We start from the raw sequence: 21,830 nt of genomic DNA, 5'->3' as shown, positions 1-21,830 counted from the left end.
CTTCTCGCAAGTGTGTGTGTGTGTGGTGTGCATGTGTGTGTGTAGAGCGAATGTAGGAATGTGCAATAACCCCACAACTCTTTGGGTGTAATTTCTGCGTCTGAGACGAAAAGCGATTACAGTGAACTGTGCAGTGCACTAAATAACATCAGCGTGAAGCGTTTACACACCGAGTTAGTGTTTCTGTGATGACGAGCGTGGCGTGTCAGCGTGACAGATAAGAAGGCTTTTTGAATAAATGCAATCTGCTTTAATTGTGTAAAGAGAACATGAGAGATGTCAGTGTGAGTTATGCTAATGATAAACCATACTGGAGCACACACACACACACACACACACACACACACACACACACACACACACACACACACACACACACACACACACACACACACACACACACACACACACACACACACACACACACACACACACACACACACACACACACACTCATTCATACAGTACACACTGATAGACACACACACACAGATACAGCAAGCATACACACACACGCACACACACACATACTCATTCATATAGTACACACTGATAGACACACACACACGGATACAGTAAGCATACACACACACACACACACATACGCACACACACATACTGAATCAAATTCAAATAAGAAACAAAGCTCTGAAACGTGTTTCTATGCCAACTTACTTGCAAACAGGCAAGAAAATAAGCCGATACGTGCAAAAATACTTTAGCTATTTTAACCTGCAGACAAATTCCACGGCATTTACACGAAAGCTGTTGTATTTGACTGTGTCTGATATTTCCTGTGTTATAGCTTTCCACATCCTTGGCCTATAGAAAAGATACTGCCTAAATCTTTGGCCAAAGCAAGGGGAGATTTACATTGGTGTAGTGTAGATGCTATTGTTCCATAGCATTAGACTAGGATTGACATGAGCTCCTTGCTACAGCCTTCAGAGTGTAGGCTAAGTATAATACATGGGAGCGGGAGGCTAATCTTCTTATAAGAATTGGTTGATTAGCTGTAGTTGTGTGATGAACAGAACAGCCAAACGGATCCCATTGAAAACCTCTTGGCAGAACCAGCATCCAGCGTTCCAATCGACAATTCTCTTTCTTTCTCTCTCTCTCGTATCTATCGTCTCTCGTCTCCTCTCTCTCTGTCTCTGACACTCTCTGTCGCGATCTCTATTCTAGTTTTTCTCTGTCTCCTTCTTTTTCTCTATCTTTATCTCTCTTTTTCTGTCTATTTCTCCCTCTCTGTCTCTCTCGCTCTCTCCGTCTCAATTTCTATTCTCTCTTCTCGCTCTCTGCCATAGCTCCAACAGACCAGTGCTGACTGGCAGGTAGTCAGGCATCTCTGAGCATGCCAGTTTTCCTTTATGACGAATGTCATAAAAATAGTGAAACATTAAAAAGGCCATCCTTTTTAAATAAAACTATACTAAATATATTCACGTCACCAAAAAATTGATGATAACACACTATTTTGCAATGAAGGTCTACAGTAGCCTCAACAGCACTCTGTAGGATAGCACCATGGTGTAGCCGGAGGACAGCTACACTCTACAAAGCAAAAACAGGGTTTTATACATTTTTGCAAATTTTTTACAAATAAAAAACTGATACACTACCGTTCAGAAGTTCTGGGGTCACTAAGAAATGTCCTTGTGTTACATGAAAACATTGAAATGAGTTGCAAAAGGAATAGGAAATATAGTCAAGACTTGACAAGGTTATGAATAATGATTTTTAATTGAAATAATAATTGTGTCCTAACTTTGCTTTCGTCAAAGAATCCTTCATTTGCAGCAATTACTGCCTTGCAGAGCTTTGGCATTCTAGTTGTCAATTTGTTGAGGTAATCTGAAGAGATTTCACCCCATGCTTCCTGAAGCACCTCCCACAAGTTGGTTTGGCTTGATGGGCACTTCTTACGTACCATACGGTCAAGCTGCTCCCACAACAGCTCAATAGGGTTGAGATCCGGTGACTGTAATGGCCACTCAAGTATAGACAGAATGCCAGCTGACTGCTTCTTCCCTAATAGTTATTGCATAGTTTGGAGCTGTGCTTTGGGTCATTGTCCTGTTGTAGGAGGAAATTGGCTCCAATTAAGCGCCGTCCACAGGGTATGGCATGGCATTGCAAAATGGAGTGATAGCCTTCCTTCTTCAAGATCCCTTTTACCCTTTACAAATCTCCCACTTTACCACCACCAAAGCACCCCCGGACCATCACATTGCCTCTGCCATGCTTGACAGATGGCGTCAAGCACTCCTCCAGCATCTTTTCGTTTTTTCTGCGTCTCACGAATGTTCTTCTTTGTGATCCGAACACCTCAAACTTAGATTTGTGTGTCCATAACACTTTTTTCCAGTCTTCCTCTGTCCAGTGTCTGTGTTATTTTGCCCATCTTAATCTTTTATTTTTATTGACCAGTCTGAGATATGGCTTTTTCTTTGCAACTCTGCCTAGAAGGCCAGCATCCCGAGTCGCCTCTTCACTGTTGACATTGAGACGGGTGTTTGCGGGTACTATTTAATGAAGCTGCCAGTTGAGGACTTTTGAGACATCTGTTTCTCAAACTAGACACGCTAATGTACTTGTCCTCTTGCGCAGTTGTGCACCGAGACCTCCCACTCCTCTTTCTATTCTGGTTAGAGCTAGTGTGCGCTGTTCTGTGCATGGAGTAGTACACAGCGTTGTACGAGATCTTCAGTTTCTTGGCAATTTCTCGCATGGAATAGCCTTAATTTCTCAGAACAAGAATAGACTGTCGAGTTTCAGAAGAAAGGTCTTTGTGTCTGCCCATTTTGAGCCTGTAATTGAACCCACAAATGCTGATGCTCCAGATACTCAACTAATCTAAAGGAGGCCAGTCGATTTGCTTCTTTAATCAGGACAACAGTTTATAGCTGTGCTAACATAATAGGCAAAAGGGTTTTCTAATGATCAATTAGCCTTTTAAAATGATCAACTTGGATTAGCGAACACAACATGCCATTGGAACACAGGAGTGATGGTTGCTGATAAAAGGCCTCTGTACGCCTGTGTAGATATTCTCCCCAAAAATCTGCCGTTTCCAGGTACAATAGTCATTTTCAACATTAGCAAAGTCTACACAGTTTCTGATTAATTTGATGTTATTTTAATGGACAAAATTTGGGGATTTTTTTCAAAAACAAGGACATTTCTAAGTGACCCCAAACTTTTGAACGATAGTGTAAGTATTCAGACCCTACTCAGTACTTTTTTGAAGAACCTTTGGCAGCGATTACAGCATCAAGTCTTCTTGGGTATGACACTACAAGCTTGGTACACATGTATTTGGCGAGTTTCTCCCATTCTTTTCTGCGGTTACTCTCAAGCTTTGTCAGATAGAATAGGGAGCACAGCTGTTTTCAGGTATCTCCAGAGATGTTCAAGTCCGGGCTCTTGCTAGGCCACTCAAGGACATTCAGAGACTTGTCCCGAAGCCACTCCTGCGTTGTCTTTGCTATGTGTTTAGGGTTGTTGTCCTATGGGAAGTTGAAACTTCGTCCCCAGTCTGAGGTCCTGAGCGCTCTGGATTTTCATCAAGGATCTCTCTGTACTTTGCTTCGTTCAACTTTGCCTCGATCCTGACTTGTCTCCCAATCCCTGACGCTGAAAAACACCCCCACAGCATGATGCTGCCACCACCGTGCTTCACCACAGGGATGGTGCCAGGTTTCCTCCAGATGTGACACTTGGCATTCAGGCCAAAGAGTTCAATCTTGGTTTCATCAAACCAGAGAATCTTGTTTCTCATGGTCTGAGAGTCCTTTAGCTGCCTTTTGGCAAACTCCAAGTGGGCTGTCATGTGCCTTTTACTGATGAGTGGCTTCTGTCTGGCCAATCTACCATAAAGGCCAGATTGGTGGAGTGCTGCAGAGATGGTTGTCCTTCTGGAAGTTTCTCCCATCTCCATAGAGTTCTTGGTCATCTCCCTAACCAAGGCCCTTCTATCCCAATTGCTCAGTTAGGCCGGGCAGCCAGCTCTAGGAAGAGTCTTGGTGGTTCCAAACTTTTTCCATTTAAGAATGATGGAGGCCACTGTGTTCTTTGGGACCTTCACTGCTACAGAAATGTTTTGGTATCCTTCCCCAGATCTGTGCCGCGACACAAACCTGTCTCGGAGCTCTACGGACAATTCCTTTGACCTGATGGCTTGGTTTTTGCTCTGACATGCACTATCAACTGTGTGACCTTATATAGACAGTGTTGTGCCTTTCTAAATCATGTCCAATCAATTTAATTTACCACAGGTGGATTCCAATAAAGTTGTAGAAACATCTCAAGGATGATCAATGGAAACAGGATGCCGCTGAGTTCAATTTCGAGTCTCATAGCAAAGGGTCTGAATACTTATGTAAATAGGGTATTTCCGTAAAAAAAATTGACATTTGCAAATGTGTGTTCTAAAAACCTGTTTTCACTTTGTCATTATGGGGTATTGTGTGTAGATTGCTGAGGATTTTTAAAAATGTAATCCAATTTAGAATAAGGCTGTAACATAACAAAATGTGGAACAAGTCAAGGGGTCTGAATTCTTTCGAAGCCACTGTATATACAAACGTACGTGGACACACCTTTAAATTTGTGGATTTGGCTATTTAAACCACACTCATTGCTGACAGGTGTATACAATTGAGCAAATAGCCATGTAATCTCCAAAGACAAACTTTTGCCGTAGAATGGCCTTACTGAATAGCTCAGTGAATTTTAACGTGGCACTGTCATAGGATGTCATCTTTCCAACAAGTCAGTTGTTAAAATTTCTGCCCTGCTAGAGCTTCCCCGGTCAATTGTATGTGCTGTTATTGTGAAGTGGAAATGTCTAGGAGCAATAACGGCTCAGCCACGAAGTGGTAGGCCACACAGTTCACATAACGGGACTGCCGTGTTCTGAAGCGCGTAGCGTGTAAAAATATTATGTTCTCGTTTGTAACACTTACTACCGAGTTCCAAACTGCCTCTGGAAGCAAAGTCAGCACAATAACTGTTCGTCGGGAGCTTAATGAAATGGGTTTCCAAGCAGCCACACACAAGCTTAGATCTCCCTGCACAATGCCAACCATTGGATTCTGGAGCAGTGGAAACACGTTCTCTGGAGTGATGAATCACGCTTCACCATCTGCTAGTCCGATGGACGAATCTGGGTTTGGCGGATTTCAGGAGAACGCTACCTGCCCCGATGCATAGTACCCATCTGTAAAGTTTGGTGGAGGAGGAATAATGGTCTTGGGCTGTTTTTCATGGTTTGGGCAAGGCCGCTTAGTTCCAGTGAAGCATACAATGACATTCTAGACAATTATGTGCTTCCAACTTGATGACAAGAGTTTGGGGAAGGCCCTTAACCGTTTCAGCATGACAATGTCCCTGTGCACAAAGCAAAGTCCATACAAGAAATGGTTTGTCAAGATCAGTGTGGAAGAACTTGACTGGCCTCAACTCCATCGGACACCTTTGGGATGAATTGGAGTGCGATGTGACAAGGAAATCCCGGCCAAACCCTCCCCTAACCTGGACGATGCAGGGCCAATTGTGCATCGCCTCATGGGTGTCACGGCCAGCTGTGACACAACCTGGGATCGAACCCGGGGCTGTAGTGGCCCCTCAACCACTGCAATGCAGTGCCTTAGACCACTGCGCCACTCAGGAGGCCCTCAGCTAGCTAGTTTAGCGTAATCAATCATCCAGCTCAAACAGAGACGGATGCTATGTTACCTAGCTGGCAATGGCTATCCAACACTGGAACTCTTCCAAGTCAAGGTAAGCTTTTGGTTTGATTAATTTAGTGCCACCGGGGCCCGACGGTGTAATTGCTTGCTAACTGTACACATAACTGCATGATTGTAGAGGGTTTACTAACGTGTTAGTTCTAGTACCTATGTTTGCCTTCACGTTAGCTAATATGGTTACAACGATGTCGGCTTTGTGTAGAAGTTAGCGGTTATGATATGAAGGTTTGGCTTGGAAAGTTTTTTTTTTGGCCACAGACAGCTGGTGTGTTGTGCGCTGAGGTCCACAAGCGAAGGGAAAAGGTGAGAGGGAGTAGATGCGAGACGGAATCATCCAGCGATCAAAGGACTCATGCTGTTTGTATGTGGCTGCTGTGAAAGCAGTGGTGTGCCGACATGGCCATACTCGTATTCATAATCGTATCGTAAATTGACAGTTGATAGTCTGAAAAAACGGAATTGTTTTAATATGCCTAAATAAATGTTGGCAAAATACCTCCCTGCATGTAGGAGAAGCGCACAGAGGGGTGGTTGTGTGTTTTTGTCTATGTGTCCTCAATTTGAAGCAGTCAGCCAAGTTTGCTATCACTCAGTCAGAATGCACATGTTTAGTATTTTTTCCTTGCCCCTCTTGTTAGATATTATGCACACTGATAGCTTGATAGCAAACGTCCTTGCCATGTGATTTGTCATAGTAGCAGGCAGTAGCAATCTAAATGGTCAGACGGAAAACATGCAAGGAAAAGTGACCGGGTGAAATGTTGATGCGAATGAACAGAGAAATATATTTTCACTCAGGATCAACGTACAGCCCGCCCTTTTCTTTACAGACAGGCAAACTAGCCAGTTAAGTTATTTAGACTGCACGTAACCGACTCAAAGACAGCACGATATGGTTTAGAAACTCTGTGACTGACTGACATGAGAAAGATTCTTTTTTCACGGATAATTACAAAAAATACTCTGATCATAATCATATCCAGGAAATTGCGCATATCTGTTAGGATACTCATTTTGTCAGACTACTCAGCACACATGAAAGTGAATTGTGTTAGCGTGTGATCAGGGGTGTATTCATTCCGTCGATTCTGTTGAAAAACATTTCTTAAATGGAAGCAAACGGAGCGAAACGGGCAAACACATACCTGAATTTGTCCAATAGAAACTCTTGTATGTAACTGTTGGACTAATGATTACACCCTAGATCAGCTAGATGCAGGCAAGATTGTGCAAGGCTCTGTCAAATGTGTCAATGTCTGTCACCTTGATTAGTCAAATTTCTCTTGATCTACGTTATAAACTTTCATTCATAGGCTAGGTTGTAGCTACCTCGTGATGGGTATAGGGAAAAATGTTGTATTATGTAGTAGCCTAAACCTATCGACGTTACATTGAGCTGGGTGAATAGAATATGAATGACATTCATCCAATATGCTGTAATAGAAATAAGGCCATGCTCATAAAAAATATAATTGTCCTCCCTCATCTTAAATGGCACCAACCGCCACTGGTGCTTGCGTGTATGTATGTGTGTGTGCTTGTGCATGCGTGTGTGTATTCGTACATGTGTTCATGCTTGAGTGTGTGACAGAGACAGAAATGGGAAACAGAAATGTTGAAACTTCATTACTGTTCGCAAAACAATGTCCATTACAGGCTAGAAAATTTTACAATGTAATAAGATATTGGTAGCTTCCAGCTTTGTAGGCTGACTTTCCTTGCTAGTTTACAGCTGAAGCCAACATCAATTCACCACCCCCCCCCCCCCCCCCCGTACGTTGTTTGTGTCAATATTCAAACCATAACGCAAAATATACTAATTTCAAAGCTGATTGCCACCAAAACCTTATTAATTCACTTAATCGGGTCTCTTCCAAAGATGATGTATTGCCTCAGTGACCTGACTCTGTGTATAGGGCTCTGACGGGCTGCCGCCCCCTTTTCTTCATGAAATATGTCATTACTGGTTAAAGAGAGAGCACACACTTTTTTTAAATAAGCTACTTCTATGCAAATGTTGTTGATCAGTATAATACAATAACTCTCACATGGAAAGGAAATAGATTGTTTATCATCTGTAGCCCCATGAGATCAGCCAAATCAAGCTCAATAACTCAATGCATGCACACACTCCTATTGCTTATGCATTCACCTGCACTTGTGAATAGGCCTAAGCTACATTTTGATGTACCCCGTTTATCAATAGACTAAAGATCTACCATTTAAATATATACAGTACCTGTCAAGTTTGGACACACCTATTCATTAAAGAGTTTTTCTATATTTGTACTATTTTCTACATTGTAGAGTAATAGTGAAGAAATCAACACTATGAAATAATACATATGGAATCATGTAGAACCAAAAAAAGTGTTAATTAAAATATATGTTATAGATTCTTCAAAGGAGCCACTCTTTGTCTTGATGACAGCTTTGCACATCATAGGCATTCTCTCAACCAGCTTCATGAGGTAGTGAACCGGGAATGCATTTGAATTAACAGGTATGACTTGTAAAAAGTTAATTTGAGGCCTAGCGTCGCCCGGGTTAGGGAGGGTTTGGCCAGCAGGGATATCCTTGTCTCATCGCGCACTAGCAACTCCTGTGGAAAAAAAGGTTAATTTGTGGAATTTCTTTCCTTAATGCGTTTGAGCCAATCAGGTGTGTTGTGACAAGGTAGGGTTAGTATACAGAAGATGACGCTATATGGTAAAATACCAAGTCCATATTATGGCAAGAACAGCTCATATAAGCAAAGAGAATCGACAGTCCATCATTGCTTTAAGACATGAAGGTCAGTCAATCAGGAACATTTCAAGATCTTTGAAAGTTTCTTCAAGTGCAGTCGCAAAAACCATCAAGAGCTATGATGAAACTGGCTCTCATAAGGACCGTCACATGAAAGGAAGAACCAGAGTTACCTCTGATGCAGAAGATAAGTTCATTAGATTTACCAGCCTTGGAAATCATGGTGTTCAAGTAACAGACACATCTCAACATCAACTATTTAGAGGATACTGAGTGAATCAGGCCTTCATGGTCGAATTGCTGCAAAGAAACCACTACTAAAGGACACCAATAATAAGAAGAGACTTGCTTGGGCCAGGAAACACGGGCAATGGACATTATACCGGTGGAAATCTGTCCTTTGGTCTGATGAGTCCAAATTTGAGATTTTTGGTTCCAACAGTCGTGTCTTTGTGAGATGCAGAGTAGGTAACAGATGATCTCTGCATGTGTGGTTCTCACCGTGAAGCATGGTGGAGGTGTGATGGTGTGGGGCTGCTTTGCTGGTGACACTGTCAGTGATTTATTTAGAATTCAAGGCACACTTAACCAGCATGGCTACCACAGTATTCAGCAGCGATATGCCATCCCAGCCGGGTGGCGCTTAGTGGGATTATCATTTGTTTTTCAACAGGACAATGACCCAAAACACACATCCAGGCTGTGTAAGGGCTATTTGACCAATAAGGAGAGGGATGGAGTGCTGCATCAGATGATCTGGCCTCCACAATCACCTGACCTACACCCAATTGAGATGGTTTGGGATGAGTTGGACCGCAGAGTAAAGGAAAAGCAGCCAACAAGTGCTCAGCATATGCGGGAATTCCTTCAAGACTGTTGCATTCCAGGTGAAGCTGGTTGAGAGAATGCCAAGAGTGTGCAAAGCTGTCATCAAGGCGATGGGTGGCTAATTTGAAGAATCTAAAATCTGAAATATATTTTGATTTGTTTAACACTTTTTTGGTCACTACATACAGTATGTTATTTCATAGTTTTGATGTCTTCACTATTATTCTACAATGTTGAAAATTGTAAAAATAAAGAATAACCCATAGAATGACTAGGTATGTTCAAACATTTGACTGGTACTGTATACACAGTTGAAGTCGGAAGTTTACATACACCTTAGCCAAATACATTTAAACTCTGTTTTTCACAATTCCTGACATTTAATCCTCGTAAAAATTCCCTGTCTTAAGTCAGTAAGCATCACCACTTTATTTGAAGAATGTGAAATGTCAGAATAATAGTAGAGAGAATGATTTATTTAAACTTTTATTTCTTTCATCACTTTCCCATTGGGTCAGACGTTTACATACACTCAGCTACTATTTGGTAGCATTGCCTTTGAATTGTTTAACTTGGTTCAAACGTTTTGGGTAGCCTTCCACAAGCTTCCCACAATAGGTTGGGTGAATTTTGTGATCTGGTGTAACTGAGTCAGGTTTGTAGGCCTCCTTGCTCTCATATACTTTTTCAGTTCTGCCCACACATTTTCTATGGGATTGAGGTCAGGGCTTTGTGATGGCCACTCCAATATCTTGACTTTGTTGTCCTGAAGCCATTTTGCCACATCTTTGGAAGTATGCTTGGGGTCATTGTCCATTTGGAAGACCCATTTGGAACCAAGCTTTAACTTCCTGACTGATGTCTTGAGATGTTGCTTCAATATATCCACATAATTTTCCTGCTTCATGATACCATCTATTTTGTGAAGTGCACCTCCTGCAGCAAAGCACCCCCACAACATGATGCTGCCACCCCCGTGCTTCCCGGTTGGGATGTTGTTCTTTGGCTTGCAAGCCTCCCCCTTTTTTCTCCAAACATAACAATGGACATTATGTCCAAACAGTTCTATTTTTGTTTCATCAGACCAGAGGACATTTCTCCAAAAAGTACGATCTTTGTCCCCATGTGCAGTTGCAAACCATAGTCTCGCTTTTTTAAGTCTGTTTTGGAGCAGTGGCTTCTTCCTTGCTGAGCTGCCTTTCAGGTTATGTCGATATAGGACTCTTTTTACTGTGGATATAGATACTTTTGTACCTGTTTCCTCCAGCATCTTCACAAGGTCCTTTCCTGTTCTGGGATTGATTTGCACTTTTCAAACAAAGTACGTTCATCTCTAGGAGTCTCCTTCCTGAGCGGTATGATGGCTGCGTGGTCCCATGGTGTTTATACTTGCGTTCTATTGTTTGTACAGATGACCGTGGTACCTTCAGGCGTTTGGAAATTGGCTGATTTCTTTTGATTTTCCCATGATGACAAGCAAAGAGGCACTGAGTTTGAAGGTAGACCTTGAAATACATCCACAGGTACACCTCCAATTGACTCAAATTATGTCAATTAGCCTATCAGAAACTTCTAAAGCCTTGACATTATTTTCTGGAATTTTCCAAGCTGCTTAAAAGGCAGTCAACTTAGGCACAGTGAATTATAAGTGAATTAATTTGTCTGTAAACAATTGTTGGAAAAATGACTTGTGTCCTAACCGACTTGCCAAAACTATAGTTTGTTAAGAAGAAATTTGTGGAGTGGTTGAAAAACGAGTTTTAATGACTGAAAACTAAGTGTATGTAAACTTCCGACTTCAACTGTATATCTGTATTTAAAAAAAAAAAGTAGCTATCAACAAAGTCAGTTGAGTTAAGGGGGGAAAAGTCAAGTGTGAGTGTTAGTTCACGAAGGGTCATGTGCGAGGGGGGTGCTGTGGGATTATTTTAGATACTCTGAAGAGGTAGGGTTTCAGATGTTTTGGGAAGATGGGCAGGGACTCTGCATTCCTAGCTTCAGGTGGAAGCCGGTTCCACCATTGTATGATTGTAGAATTTATGAATTAGTGCATAAATGGCTGTCTCTGAAAATGTTGAGTTACATTTTTTTTAAGGTAATGATAATGATCTCAAAAGATGCACAATGGTTGAACAAATAAGTAGCTGCATTAATCTGTCTGGATCAAGTGCCAGTCTTTGACTTTGGCTAATATGCCTTCTTGTTTTCCTCTGGTATCTTGATGGCATCGTGATACCAAACTGGTATCAGTATCGAAGTATCAGTTATCGTGACAACCTTACTCAGTATAAGCCATGATTGTGAGTTGAGCCTTGTTGTAGCAGGCATAGTGTGTTGGCTAGGTCACCGTGGCGATGGTCTGTGTGTGAGGATGCGGTAATAATGGGATGTAGATGCTCTTTGTGCTCTGCCTCTCTGCCCAGTAACCACAAATACATGGCAACACAGCACCTTTATGGAAATAGGACAGCTGCTCACTGAGTGGCTGGACATGGGTAGTCAACTAGCAGTACTGTAAGTGGAAAGGTGTGTGTGTGTGTGTGTGTGCATATGTGTTTACATATGCTAGTGAGCTAGCATACATGTTTGTGTTTTGCTTGAGGTGTGCATCAGCTTCTCTCTCTTTCTCTCACTCTCTCCTTATCTAACCTATCATCTCTCTCTCTCTCATTATTGAACCTATCCTCTCTCTCCCCTCTCTCTCCAGCTGGTGGCAGTGTATGAGGAGCAGGACCCTCACCATGGAGGCGATGGCACCAGTGCCAGCTCAACGGGCACACAGAGCCCTGACCCCTTCACTGTCGTCACAGAGCTCAACTCCAGCAACATGTCCGCCTTCCAGCCCTACCAGACCAGCAGCGAGATAGAGGTTACCCCCTCCGCCCTGCGCAGCAGTAAGTGTCAGACTAGTAGTACTTTAGTTTGCCACTTGGCCATTAAGTGCTCTAGTGTGTCACAGCTATTGAAAACATGTATCTGTAAGAAAGAAGATAGGAAACAGACTCTTGACCAATCAGCCCTGAATAAATATGTTGTTTATATAGTTTAGTTAAGTTTTTTAAGAGTCAGTTGGAGTTGTGTCCAGGGAGTGGCTTTGCGGTGAGCGAGATGGGCAGGTGGTATCATCCAGGGGACTGTGGCTGCACCATCCACTCAATCATGCATGATGATGGGGGAGAGACACACCGGGTCTCTGATTAACACTGACAGCTGAGCCTGGGGGTCAACACGCACACACACACACACATACGCACATACGCACATACGCACATACGCACGCACGCACGCACGCACGCACGCACGCACGCACGCACACACACACACACACACACACACACACACACACACACACACACACACACACACACACACACACACACACACACACACACACACACACACACACACACACAGGCACACACACACACACACAGAGGCACAGACACACACACACACACACAGAGGCACAGACACCCAGTACCATAACGTTTGTCTCCATCCCTCCCTAAGTCCATCCCTCAACTCCACCCTTTCCTACAGGTTGGACTTAGATACATAACACGCTGCTCAAGTTTTTGGGGCTTGCCTGTTTTGCATGTTATTTTGGCATTAATACGTGTCACATATCATTGCAAACAATGTAAAAAAAATATATATATAATTGAGTTAATAAATCGTCATACCAACATGGTCTCTTTTAAGTTTTCTTGAGTAAGGCAGTTCCAAAATGCAGGTGTTTCAGCCTAGCTCAGTGCTTTCTGTGGTGGTGGATCGAGCCAGCAGAAAAAAACGAGCATTGCGCCATGATTAGCTCAGTGTTCTGTCACTCATGGGGACCTTACGTAATCACCAAGCTTAATTCCTTAGAAAGGGTGGACATCCAACATTTAGCTCTTTAGGTCCTGCCATAGAGTTATATTACAAGTGCCCTTGTATGAAGGCTCAAGGTCGATGGCCACAGAAATGAAGTCAAATTACATTATATGTACAGTAGCTTTGATTGGACTGATCATGTCAACATCTTACTTTCACAATCTTAGCTAGCAGTCATCATCAGGAATTAAGTCGACAATCTACTGACAAATCCTTTTTAATCCTTGTCATATGAAGAGAAATAATGAAGAGAAATTATAGATAAAACGTAGCGGTGCTCATCGGCCATTGGCCATTGGACATAAACATTACACAACTATTTGGAGATCACAAATTCAAGAATGAGTGGTTTGTAAGGAATCGGTGACAGTGGCTAAATGCAAGCATTGCAACTGGGAAGACGGTAATAAACAGCTCAAACTGGGAAAATACACTTTGAACTGTCATTCAACTCGGAATTGTAAATCCGGCACCTCTCTATTTGATGAGAAAATTTGCCCACGATGGACTGCCGAGCCACTTTCCTGTTCAAGCACATCACAACAACGTGAGTCCAACAATGTCTTGTGCTGCTTCATAAATGATGTAGGATGCCAGAGAGATATGTATCCTGTAGCTAAAAAAGTAATACTAAGTGAATGTTGTCTGGTAACCTGTTAGTAGCCCATGTGCCTCACCCGGATAATTTGGACTATTTTCATCAACGCGATATTGTAAACACATCGTGCCTGGCCGGTGTGTCCTTGTTTACTAACTTTTTTTTCAGCTTTGACAGTGCTACTGATAGTAGTGTTGGCACTTGGCTTGCACGTGCAAATTCAGGACAAAAAACATTCTATAATATAATTGTGTTATTTGACATGTCAAATTAAAAGCTTATTTAACGCGTCAAATAGTGTTATATGACATGTATCCTTTTTGACACACAAAGATCCAAACGGTGTTCAATGTGCCTCACCCTAATAATTTGGTCTATTTTCACCTCTTAATTTCACCTACTGCTCTAACTTGGTGGTGCACATGTAGCCTATAACCTGTTTTAGAGAAATGTAATCATTGAATATTGTAAGAGCTTTCATTGTCTGCTTATATGCCCCCTTTATTTATCCTACGGTTCTGACTTGGTGTACAGGCAGAACACTGTAAAAACAGCCCATGTTCTGAATTCTGTCGCTGTACATTTCAAAAGTGCTGAACAAATAGTTATATTGACTACGTCCATCCTAGCTCGCTCATTAATGTCTTAATCGGTATTACTAATTGCCTCTTATTCGCTTGTCGTCCCCTTATGGCATAGTTTGTACATCTCAATTGTCAGTAAAAACCACATTTGTTTAAGCAAGTCAGACATATCAGCTATGTTTTTTTAAAGGCGGTAAATGAGGCTGAATGAACTGTTTCTCTGCCAGACAAGGCTCCGCTGAAAGCCAGGTGTAGCAGTGGTAAGGTGTTGGAACTGCTGTTGGGACAGCTTTATGTAGGCCCTAACAGTGTGTGTGCACCGTTTGGCACCGTTATAGTGCAATTCATGTATTATTTAGTGTTGTTTAGTGGCTTTGCTGACATGCATCCCACATTTTTTTGTTTTTCCCCACCAAGATTTACATGCTAAAATCACCACTGATTGTAACAGAGAAAAGTGCAATAACAATAGGAAATGAATCAGAACGTGTTTGCAGACAGATATCTTCAAAGAAACATGGTCTATCGCTCTCTCCCTCCTTTTCCCCCAACAAACACAAACCTCAAACAGACACAAACCTCAAACAAACACAAACCTCAAACAGACACCAACACAAATTTCAATCAGACACCAACACAAACCTCAGACAGACACCAACATAACAGATGCCTCCCATGTTACTGGGTCTCTCCTTTGAACCAGTGATGTGGTGTTATTGTTGCTTCCACAATGCTATCTCACAGGGAGGTCTGGTACTGTACACAGCCCTCTGATGGGACTGCATATTCTTCCCTCCCTTGGTTTTTATGAGCCATTGTGTATTGGAGGACTCTCTTTACCCCCTACTGAAACAGGTGTGTGTGTGTGTGTGTGTGTGTGTGTGTGTGTGTGTGTGTGTGTGTGTGTGTGTGGTGTGTGTGTGTGTGTGTGTGTGTGTGTGTGTGTGTGTGTGTGTGTGTGTGTGTGTGTGTGTGTGTGTGTGTGTGTGTGCGTGCGCGTAAACTTCCAATCCTCGCGACCATCGTTTTGGAATAATAGTACGCCGCCTTCCAACAATCATAGCAGCAGGTATCCTGTTTTAAAGTGAACACTTTACTATTGTATTTTATTGACAAAGTAAAGGAAGGTCATGTGCTGTTATACCTCATCGGTTTGTTGCCCATCCCACTTTAGTTGATACACGTCTCACCACTATAAAACGGGATTTGTCCCGAATTGCACCCTGCTCCCTATACAGTGCACGCCTTTTGAAAAGTAGTGCACTATAGGAATAGAGCGCTGTTTGGTATGCACGCAGTGTATACTATAGAGAACTAAAGCCACGCTTATGTCTCTCGTCCTCCCTCCCCTTCCTGTCTCACACATTTAAATGAGTGGTACACCAGCTACAAATTAGCTCTGGGACTAAGTTACAGAGTTTGCCCTCAATTGCCGAGTTGATTACCGTCTAAGACTGCACTTTCACTCTCATCCCCCGGTCCCATTGTGATAGAGCAGTAATATACTGCACAGCCTAATTAGACTCTGTGGATTGTTTGTGGTGGGTGTATGTGTTTTTTTTCTGTTTGCGTGTGTGTGTGTTCTGTTGTTATGCTTGTGTGTGATTGGCTGGACAGGCAGATGGACGAATGCAGAATGCAGCCTGCGTGCCTTTAAGAGGAGCGAAGCAGCAAATTACACAAATCAGACATCAGAGTAGCACTGCCGAGCGGGCAGCTGTGCTGTGAAGCATAGCATTATAGATATGTGAAATAATCATCTTCAGAATCGTATTGATTGTTTTTTTCCCTCTCGTTCCGCCATCTCGCCCACCTCGGCAGCTCCTTTTAGATTTCCAAGCCGAAGGAAGCCGCGGAGGTCAGACTGTTAATAATTGGCTTGCCGATGAGATGTAAATTGCAATAATGAATGTAATTTGCCTGGTAATTATATGGATGGAGGTCCATTTCACTTGCTGCACATTAAAGTATAATCCTGCGGATAGAAAAAGAAAATGTAGCTATAAAATTGAAGAACGTAAACTAGCTTGGAATCCTAATGAACATTTTTCTTCACTTTGGGTTCTTTCGGCCTTGTTGATGCTTGCTAAGATCTGTACAGTTCATGAACCCTATCCATATGAGTTGCATAAACTCTCTAGATGAGTTGCATTGACTCTACTTACATGGTTGGGTAGGTTACTTACTAAATATAATCCGTTACAGTTACTAGTTACCTGTCCAAAATTGTAATCAGTAATGTAAATTTTGGATTAGCCAAACTCAGTAACGTAATCTGATTACTTTAATCTGATTACTTTCTCCTTAAGAGGCATTAGAAGAAGACGAAAAGGATCCATCAAACTCGTTTCGTGTGTCATGATAGGGGTCTCTGAATTGTGGTCAGACTTGCTCAGGTGGAACAAACTTAAACTTGCGGCTTTTTTCAATGCTGAATTGAATATCATTGAGAGAACAGAAAGGTGCCATAATCAATGTTTTCGCAAACATCCTTTCAAAATGTTAAGGTAATCCAAGAAGTAGTCATCTAGTTTTTCAAATTTATCTGTAATCTGATTACCTTATTTTTGTTTGGTCACGTAACTGATTACTGTTAGTTTTTTTGTAATCCGATTACATGTAACGGATTACATGGTCATTATTGCATGGAACTCATCTAGATACAACCCTGTATCTAGATGAGTTGCATACTCCATTTGCATGAGTCCAGGGCCTGATGTTGAGGTATCAATGGACCGGTTGGCAAAGATAGAGGTGGTGGTAGTGTGTTTAAACCCTGAGCTGAGGATCTGCGCAGACGCTACAGTGCTGCATTGGAAAGAGGCCCAGTCCTGTTGGGCAATGGTGGCATGAAGAACAGAGGCACTCATTAGAGGTGCCGTACCATGCCTCAGGTGCAGCACCCTGGGACACTGACTCCAATACTTGTCCTTCTCCGAAACTTCCTCCTGGACCTCTGCTCTGCCCTGGTTATCCATCAAAACTACAGTACCTACAGCAAGAGCTGCTCTACCTCTATCAAACCCATATCCCATCACCCCATCCTGTTCAGAGGCAGCTGATGACACCTTTTGTGTGTAACGGGAAAAACAAACCAACCAGCCACTTAGGTGGTACTTATCTGGCGGCTATGCTGAAAGTGGAGTGCTCTCTCTTTGAGCACAGCCCCCATCCATCCCACTGCACATCAACCCACTGAAAGTACACAGACCTTGGTTTAAAACAAAACTACCACAACAGGAGATATGAGTGAAGCCAGTGACATATTATGATTGGCCCCCTGCTCTGCTCTCTCCTGCTGGGTGTAAACCTGTTGCGATTCAACCCACTCAGGGATATCTTCTGTTTGGCCACCAGTTGGGCAATCAGCAGTAGGGAAGCTGGTTCCAGTCTGTTTGGTTGGCTGTTGGCTGGTGCGCTCTACCCCTACTTCTAATTGGTCAGGAATATGCCCCCACTGAATCACTGTGGTAATTACTTTATACTTGCTATGTAACTACTGTAATATATATATATATATATATATATATATATATATATATATATATATATATATATATATATATATATAAAGAAAGTGCCATGGATGTAAAATGTGTGTAGAATGTACATTTAACAACAGAAGTAAAAGTTGTTAAAACAAAGTGTATTTTTGTCCTCTGAAGACGGTGGGTGGTGGATTCCATATAGAAGTCACTAAAGGACACATAATGGCACCATGTTCCCTATATAGGGCCCTGGTCAAAAGTAGTGCATTATATAGGGAATAGGGTGCAATTTGGGACGCTAACAATGTACTGTACAGCAACTCTGACAACAATCACTGCAACAGCAGGAACTCTATGTTGAAGCATTGATTAGTGTCTGTGAATTTTTGTCTATATAAACTCAGCAAAAAAAGAAATGTCCCTTTTTCAGGACCCTGTCTTTCAAAGATCATTCATAAAAATACAAATAACTTACCAAATCTTCATTGTAAAGGGTTTAAACTCTGTTTCCCATCCTTGTTCAATGAACCATAAACAATTAATGAACATGCACCTGTGGAACAGTCGTTAAGACTAACAGTTTACATGCAATTAAGGTCACAGTTATGACAACTTAGGACACTAAAGAGGCCTTTCTACTGACTCTGAAAAACACCAAAAGAAAGATGCCCAGGGTCCCTGCTCATCTGCGTGAACGTGCCTTAGGCATGCTGCAAGGTGGCATGAGGACTGCAAATGTGGCCAGGGCAATAAATTGCAATGTCCATACTGTGAGACGCCTAAGACAGCGCTACAGGGAGACAGGACGAACAGTGGCAGACCACGTGTAACAACTGGAGGTCGACCGATTATGATTTTTCAACGCCGATAACGATTATTGGAGGACCAAAAGAAGCCGATAGCGATTAATCGGATGATTTTTGTATATATATATATATATATATATATATATATATATTTGTAATTACGACAATTACAACAATACTGAATGAACAATGAACACTTATTTTAACTTAATATAATACATAAATAAAATCTATTTAGTCTCAAATATGTAATGAAACATGTTCAATTTGGTTTAAAAAACACAGTGTTGGAGAAGAAAGTAAAAGTGAAATATGTGCCATTTAAAAAAGTGAACGTTTAAGTTCCTTGCTCAGAACATACGAAAGTTGGTGGTTCAATATACCCAGTTAAGAAATTTTAGGTTGTAGTTATTATAGGAATTATGACGCGTCGACTATTTCTCTCTATACCATTTGTATTTCATATACCTTTGACTATTGGATGTTCTAATAGGCACTTTAGTATTGCCAGCCTAATCTCGGGAGTTGATAGGCTTGAAGTCATAAACAGCGCTGTGCTTCAAGCATTGCTAAGAGCTGCTGGCAAACGCAGTAAAGTTTGAATGAATGCTTACGAGCAAAGCCTACCACCTTTGTCAGACTGCTCTATCAAATATAAAATCATAGACTTAATTATAATATATTAAACACAGAAATACAAGCCTTTGGTCATTAATATGGTCAAATCCGGAAACTATCATTTGGAAAACAAAATGTTGATTCTTTCAGTGAAATATGGAACCGTTCCGTATTTTATCGAACGGGTGGCATCCCTAAGTCTAAATATTGCTGATACATTGCACAGCCTTCAATGTTATGTCATAATTATGTAATATTCTGTCTAATTAGTTTGCAACGAGCCAGGCGGCCCAAACTGTTGCATATACCCTGACTCTGCATGCAATAAACGCAAGGGAAGTGACACAATTTCCCTAGTTAATATTGCCTGATAACATGAATTTTTACAACTAAATACACAGGTTTAAAAATATATACTTCTGTGTATTGATTTTAAGAAAGGCATTGATGTTTATGATAAGGTACATTTGTCACGGCCGTCAAAAGGAGGAGACCAAAGCACAGCGTGGTTAGAGTACATATTCCTTTTATTAAGGTGATGCCAACAAAAATAATAAACAATACAGAACAACCGTGAAGCTTAAGGACTATGTGCCACAAACAAAGTTAACTTCCCACCAAGAAAGGAGGGCAAAGGCTACCTAAGTATGGTTCCCAATCAGAGACAACGATAGACAGCTGTCCCTGATTGAGAACCATACCCGGCCAAGACATAGAAATACAAAATCATAGAAAAACAAAACATAGAATGCCCACCCCAATTCACACCCTGAACAAACCAAATAGAGACATAAAAAGGCTCTATAAGGTCAGGGCGTCACAACATTCATGCAACAATTGTGCTTTTTTTTCGCAAATTCGCTTTTGTTAAAACATCACCCGTTTGGCGACGAAGGCTGTGATTCGATGATAAATGATGATAAATTAACAGGCACCAAATTGATTATATGCAATGTAGGACAAGCTAGTTAACCTGGTTTAATGCTAGCTATCAACTTTACCTTGGCTCCTTGCTGCACTCGTGTAACAGGTGGTCAGCCTGCCATGCATTTTCCTCATGGAAAGCAATGTAATTGGCCATAATCGGCGTCCAAAAATTCCGATTACCGATTGTTATGAAAACTTAAAATCGGCCCTAATTAATCATCCGTGCCGATTAATCAGTCGACCTCTAGTAACAACACCTGCACAGGATCGGTACATCCGAACATCACACCTGCGGGACAGGTACAGGATGGCAACAACAACTGCCCGAGTTACTCCAGGAACGCACAATCCCTCCATCAGTGCTCAGACTGTCCGCAATAGGCTGAGAGAGGCTGGACTGATGGCTTCTAGGCCTGTTGTAAGGCAGGTCCTCACCAGACATCACCGGCAACAACGTCACCTATGGGCACAAACCCACCGTTGCTGGACCAGACAGGACTGGTAAAAAGTGCTTTTCAGTGACGAGTCGCGGTTTTGTCTCACCAGGGGTGATGGTCGGATTCGCATTTATCGTCGAAGGAATGAGCGTTACACCGAGGCCTGCACTCTGGAGCGGGATCGATTTGGAGGTGGAGGGTCCGTCATGGTCTGGGGTGGTGTGTCACAGCATCGTCGGACTGACCTTGTTGTCATTGCAGGCAATCTCAACGCTGTGCGTTACAGGGCATGCTCCTCATGTGGTACCCTTCCTGCAGGTTCATCCTGACATGACCCTCCAGCATGACAATGCCACCAGCCATACTGCTCGTTCTGTGCGTGATTTCCTGCAAAACAGGAATGTCAGTGTTCTGCCATGGCCAGCAAAGAGCCCGGATCTCAATCCCATTGAGCACGTCTAGGACCTGTTAAATGGGAAGGTGAGGGCTAGGGCCATTCCCTCCAGAAATGTGCGGGAACTTGCAGGTGCCTGGGTGGAAGAGTGGGGTAACATCTCACAGCAACAACTGGCAAATCTGGTGCAGTCCATGAGGAGGAGATGCACTGCAGTACTTAAGGCAGCTGGTGGCCACACCAGATACTGACTGTTACTTTTGATTTTGACCCCCCCCCCCTTTGTTCAGGGACACATTATTCCATTTCTGTTAGTCACATGTCTGTGGAACGTGTTCAGTTTATGTCTCAGCTGGTGAATCTTGTTATGTTCATACAAATATTTACACATGTTTGCTGAAAGTTAACGCAGTTGACAGTGCGAGGACGTTTATTTTTTTGCTGAGTTTAGTTATGTCTTAGAAGTATGTTTTGAAAACTGAAGTTGAAACTTTAACATGTTTTTAGAGATTTTCCATCGTAGACTTGAACTTTTTGAGTTCATTTCTTTGGTCCCTCCCTCAGTCCTCTGTGGGCTTGGTTGAAGTCCAGAAGCAGTGATTGCCCATTATAGATAAACTAACAGGGTTTGGTTTGAACTGCAAGCAGGTAGGGCTGATACTGGGCTCGGCTCTCTGATACTCATCTGTCTCTCGTCTGTACTCTCTCCATCTCTCTCTCCCCCTGTCGCTCTTTCACTCCTTCGTTCTGGTCCAAAGGCTCTCCTCTTCAAT

General features: G+C 42.3%; 1 protein-coding gene across 4 annotated transcripts in view; it reads left to right on the top strand.

The window, feature by feature from the left end:
* Positions 1-21,830, top strand: part of LOC129822851 (partitioning defective 3 homolog) — a 568,315-nt gene that overhangs the window by 187,921 nt on the left and 358,564 nt on the right. For all 4 annotated transcript variants that reach the window (XM_055881305.1, XM_055881306.1, XM_055881307.1 and 1 more), the window contains exon 3: positions 12,040-12,226. In XM_055881305.1, coding sequence (XP_055737280.1) covers positions 12,040-12,226 — 187 coding nt within the window. The remainder of the gene's footprint in view (positions 1-12,039; positions 12,227-21,830) is intronic.

The sequence above is a fragment of the Salvelinus fontinalis genome, chromosome 25 (assembly GCF_029448725.1).
Source record: "Salvelinus fontinalis isolate EN_2023a chromosome 25, ASM2944872v1, whole genome shotgun sequence".
NCBI lineage: Eukaryota > Metazoa > Chordata > Actinopteri > Salmoniformes > Salmonidae > Salvelinus > Salvelinus fontinalis.
This window is presented reverse-complemented; position numbering and strand designations above follow the sequence as displayed.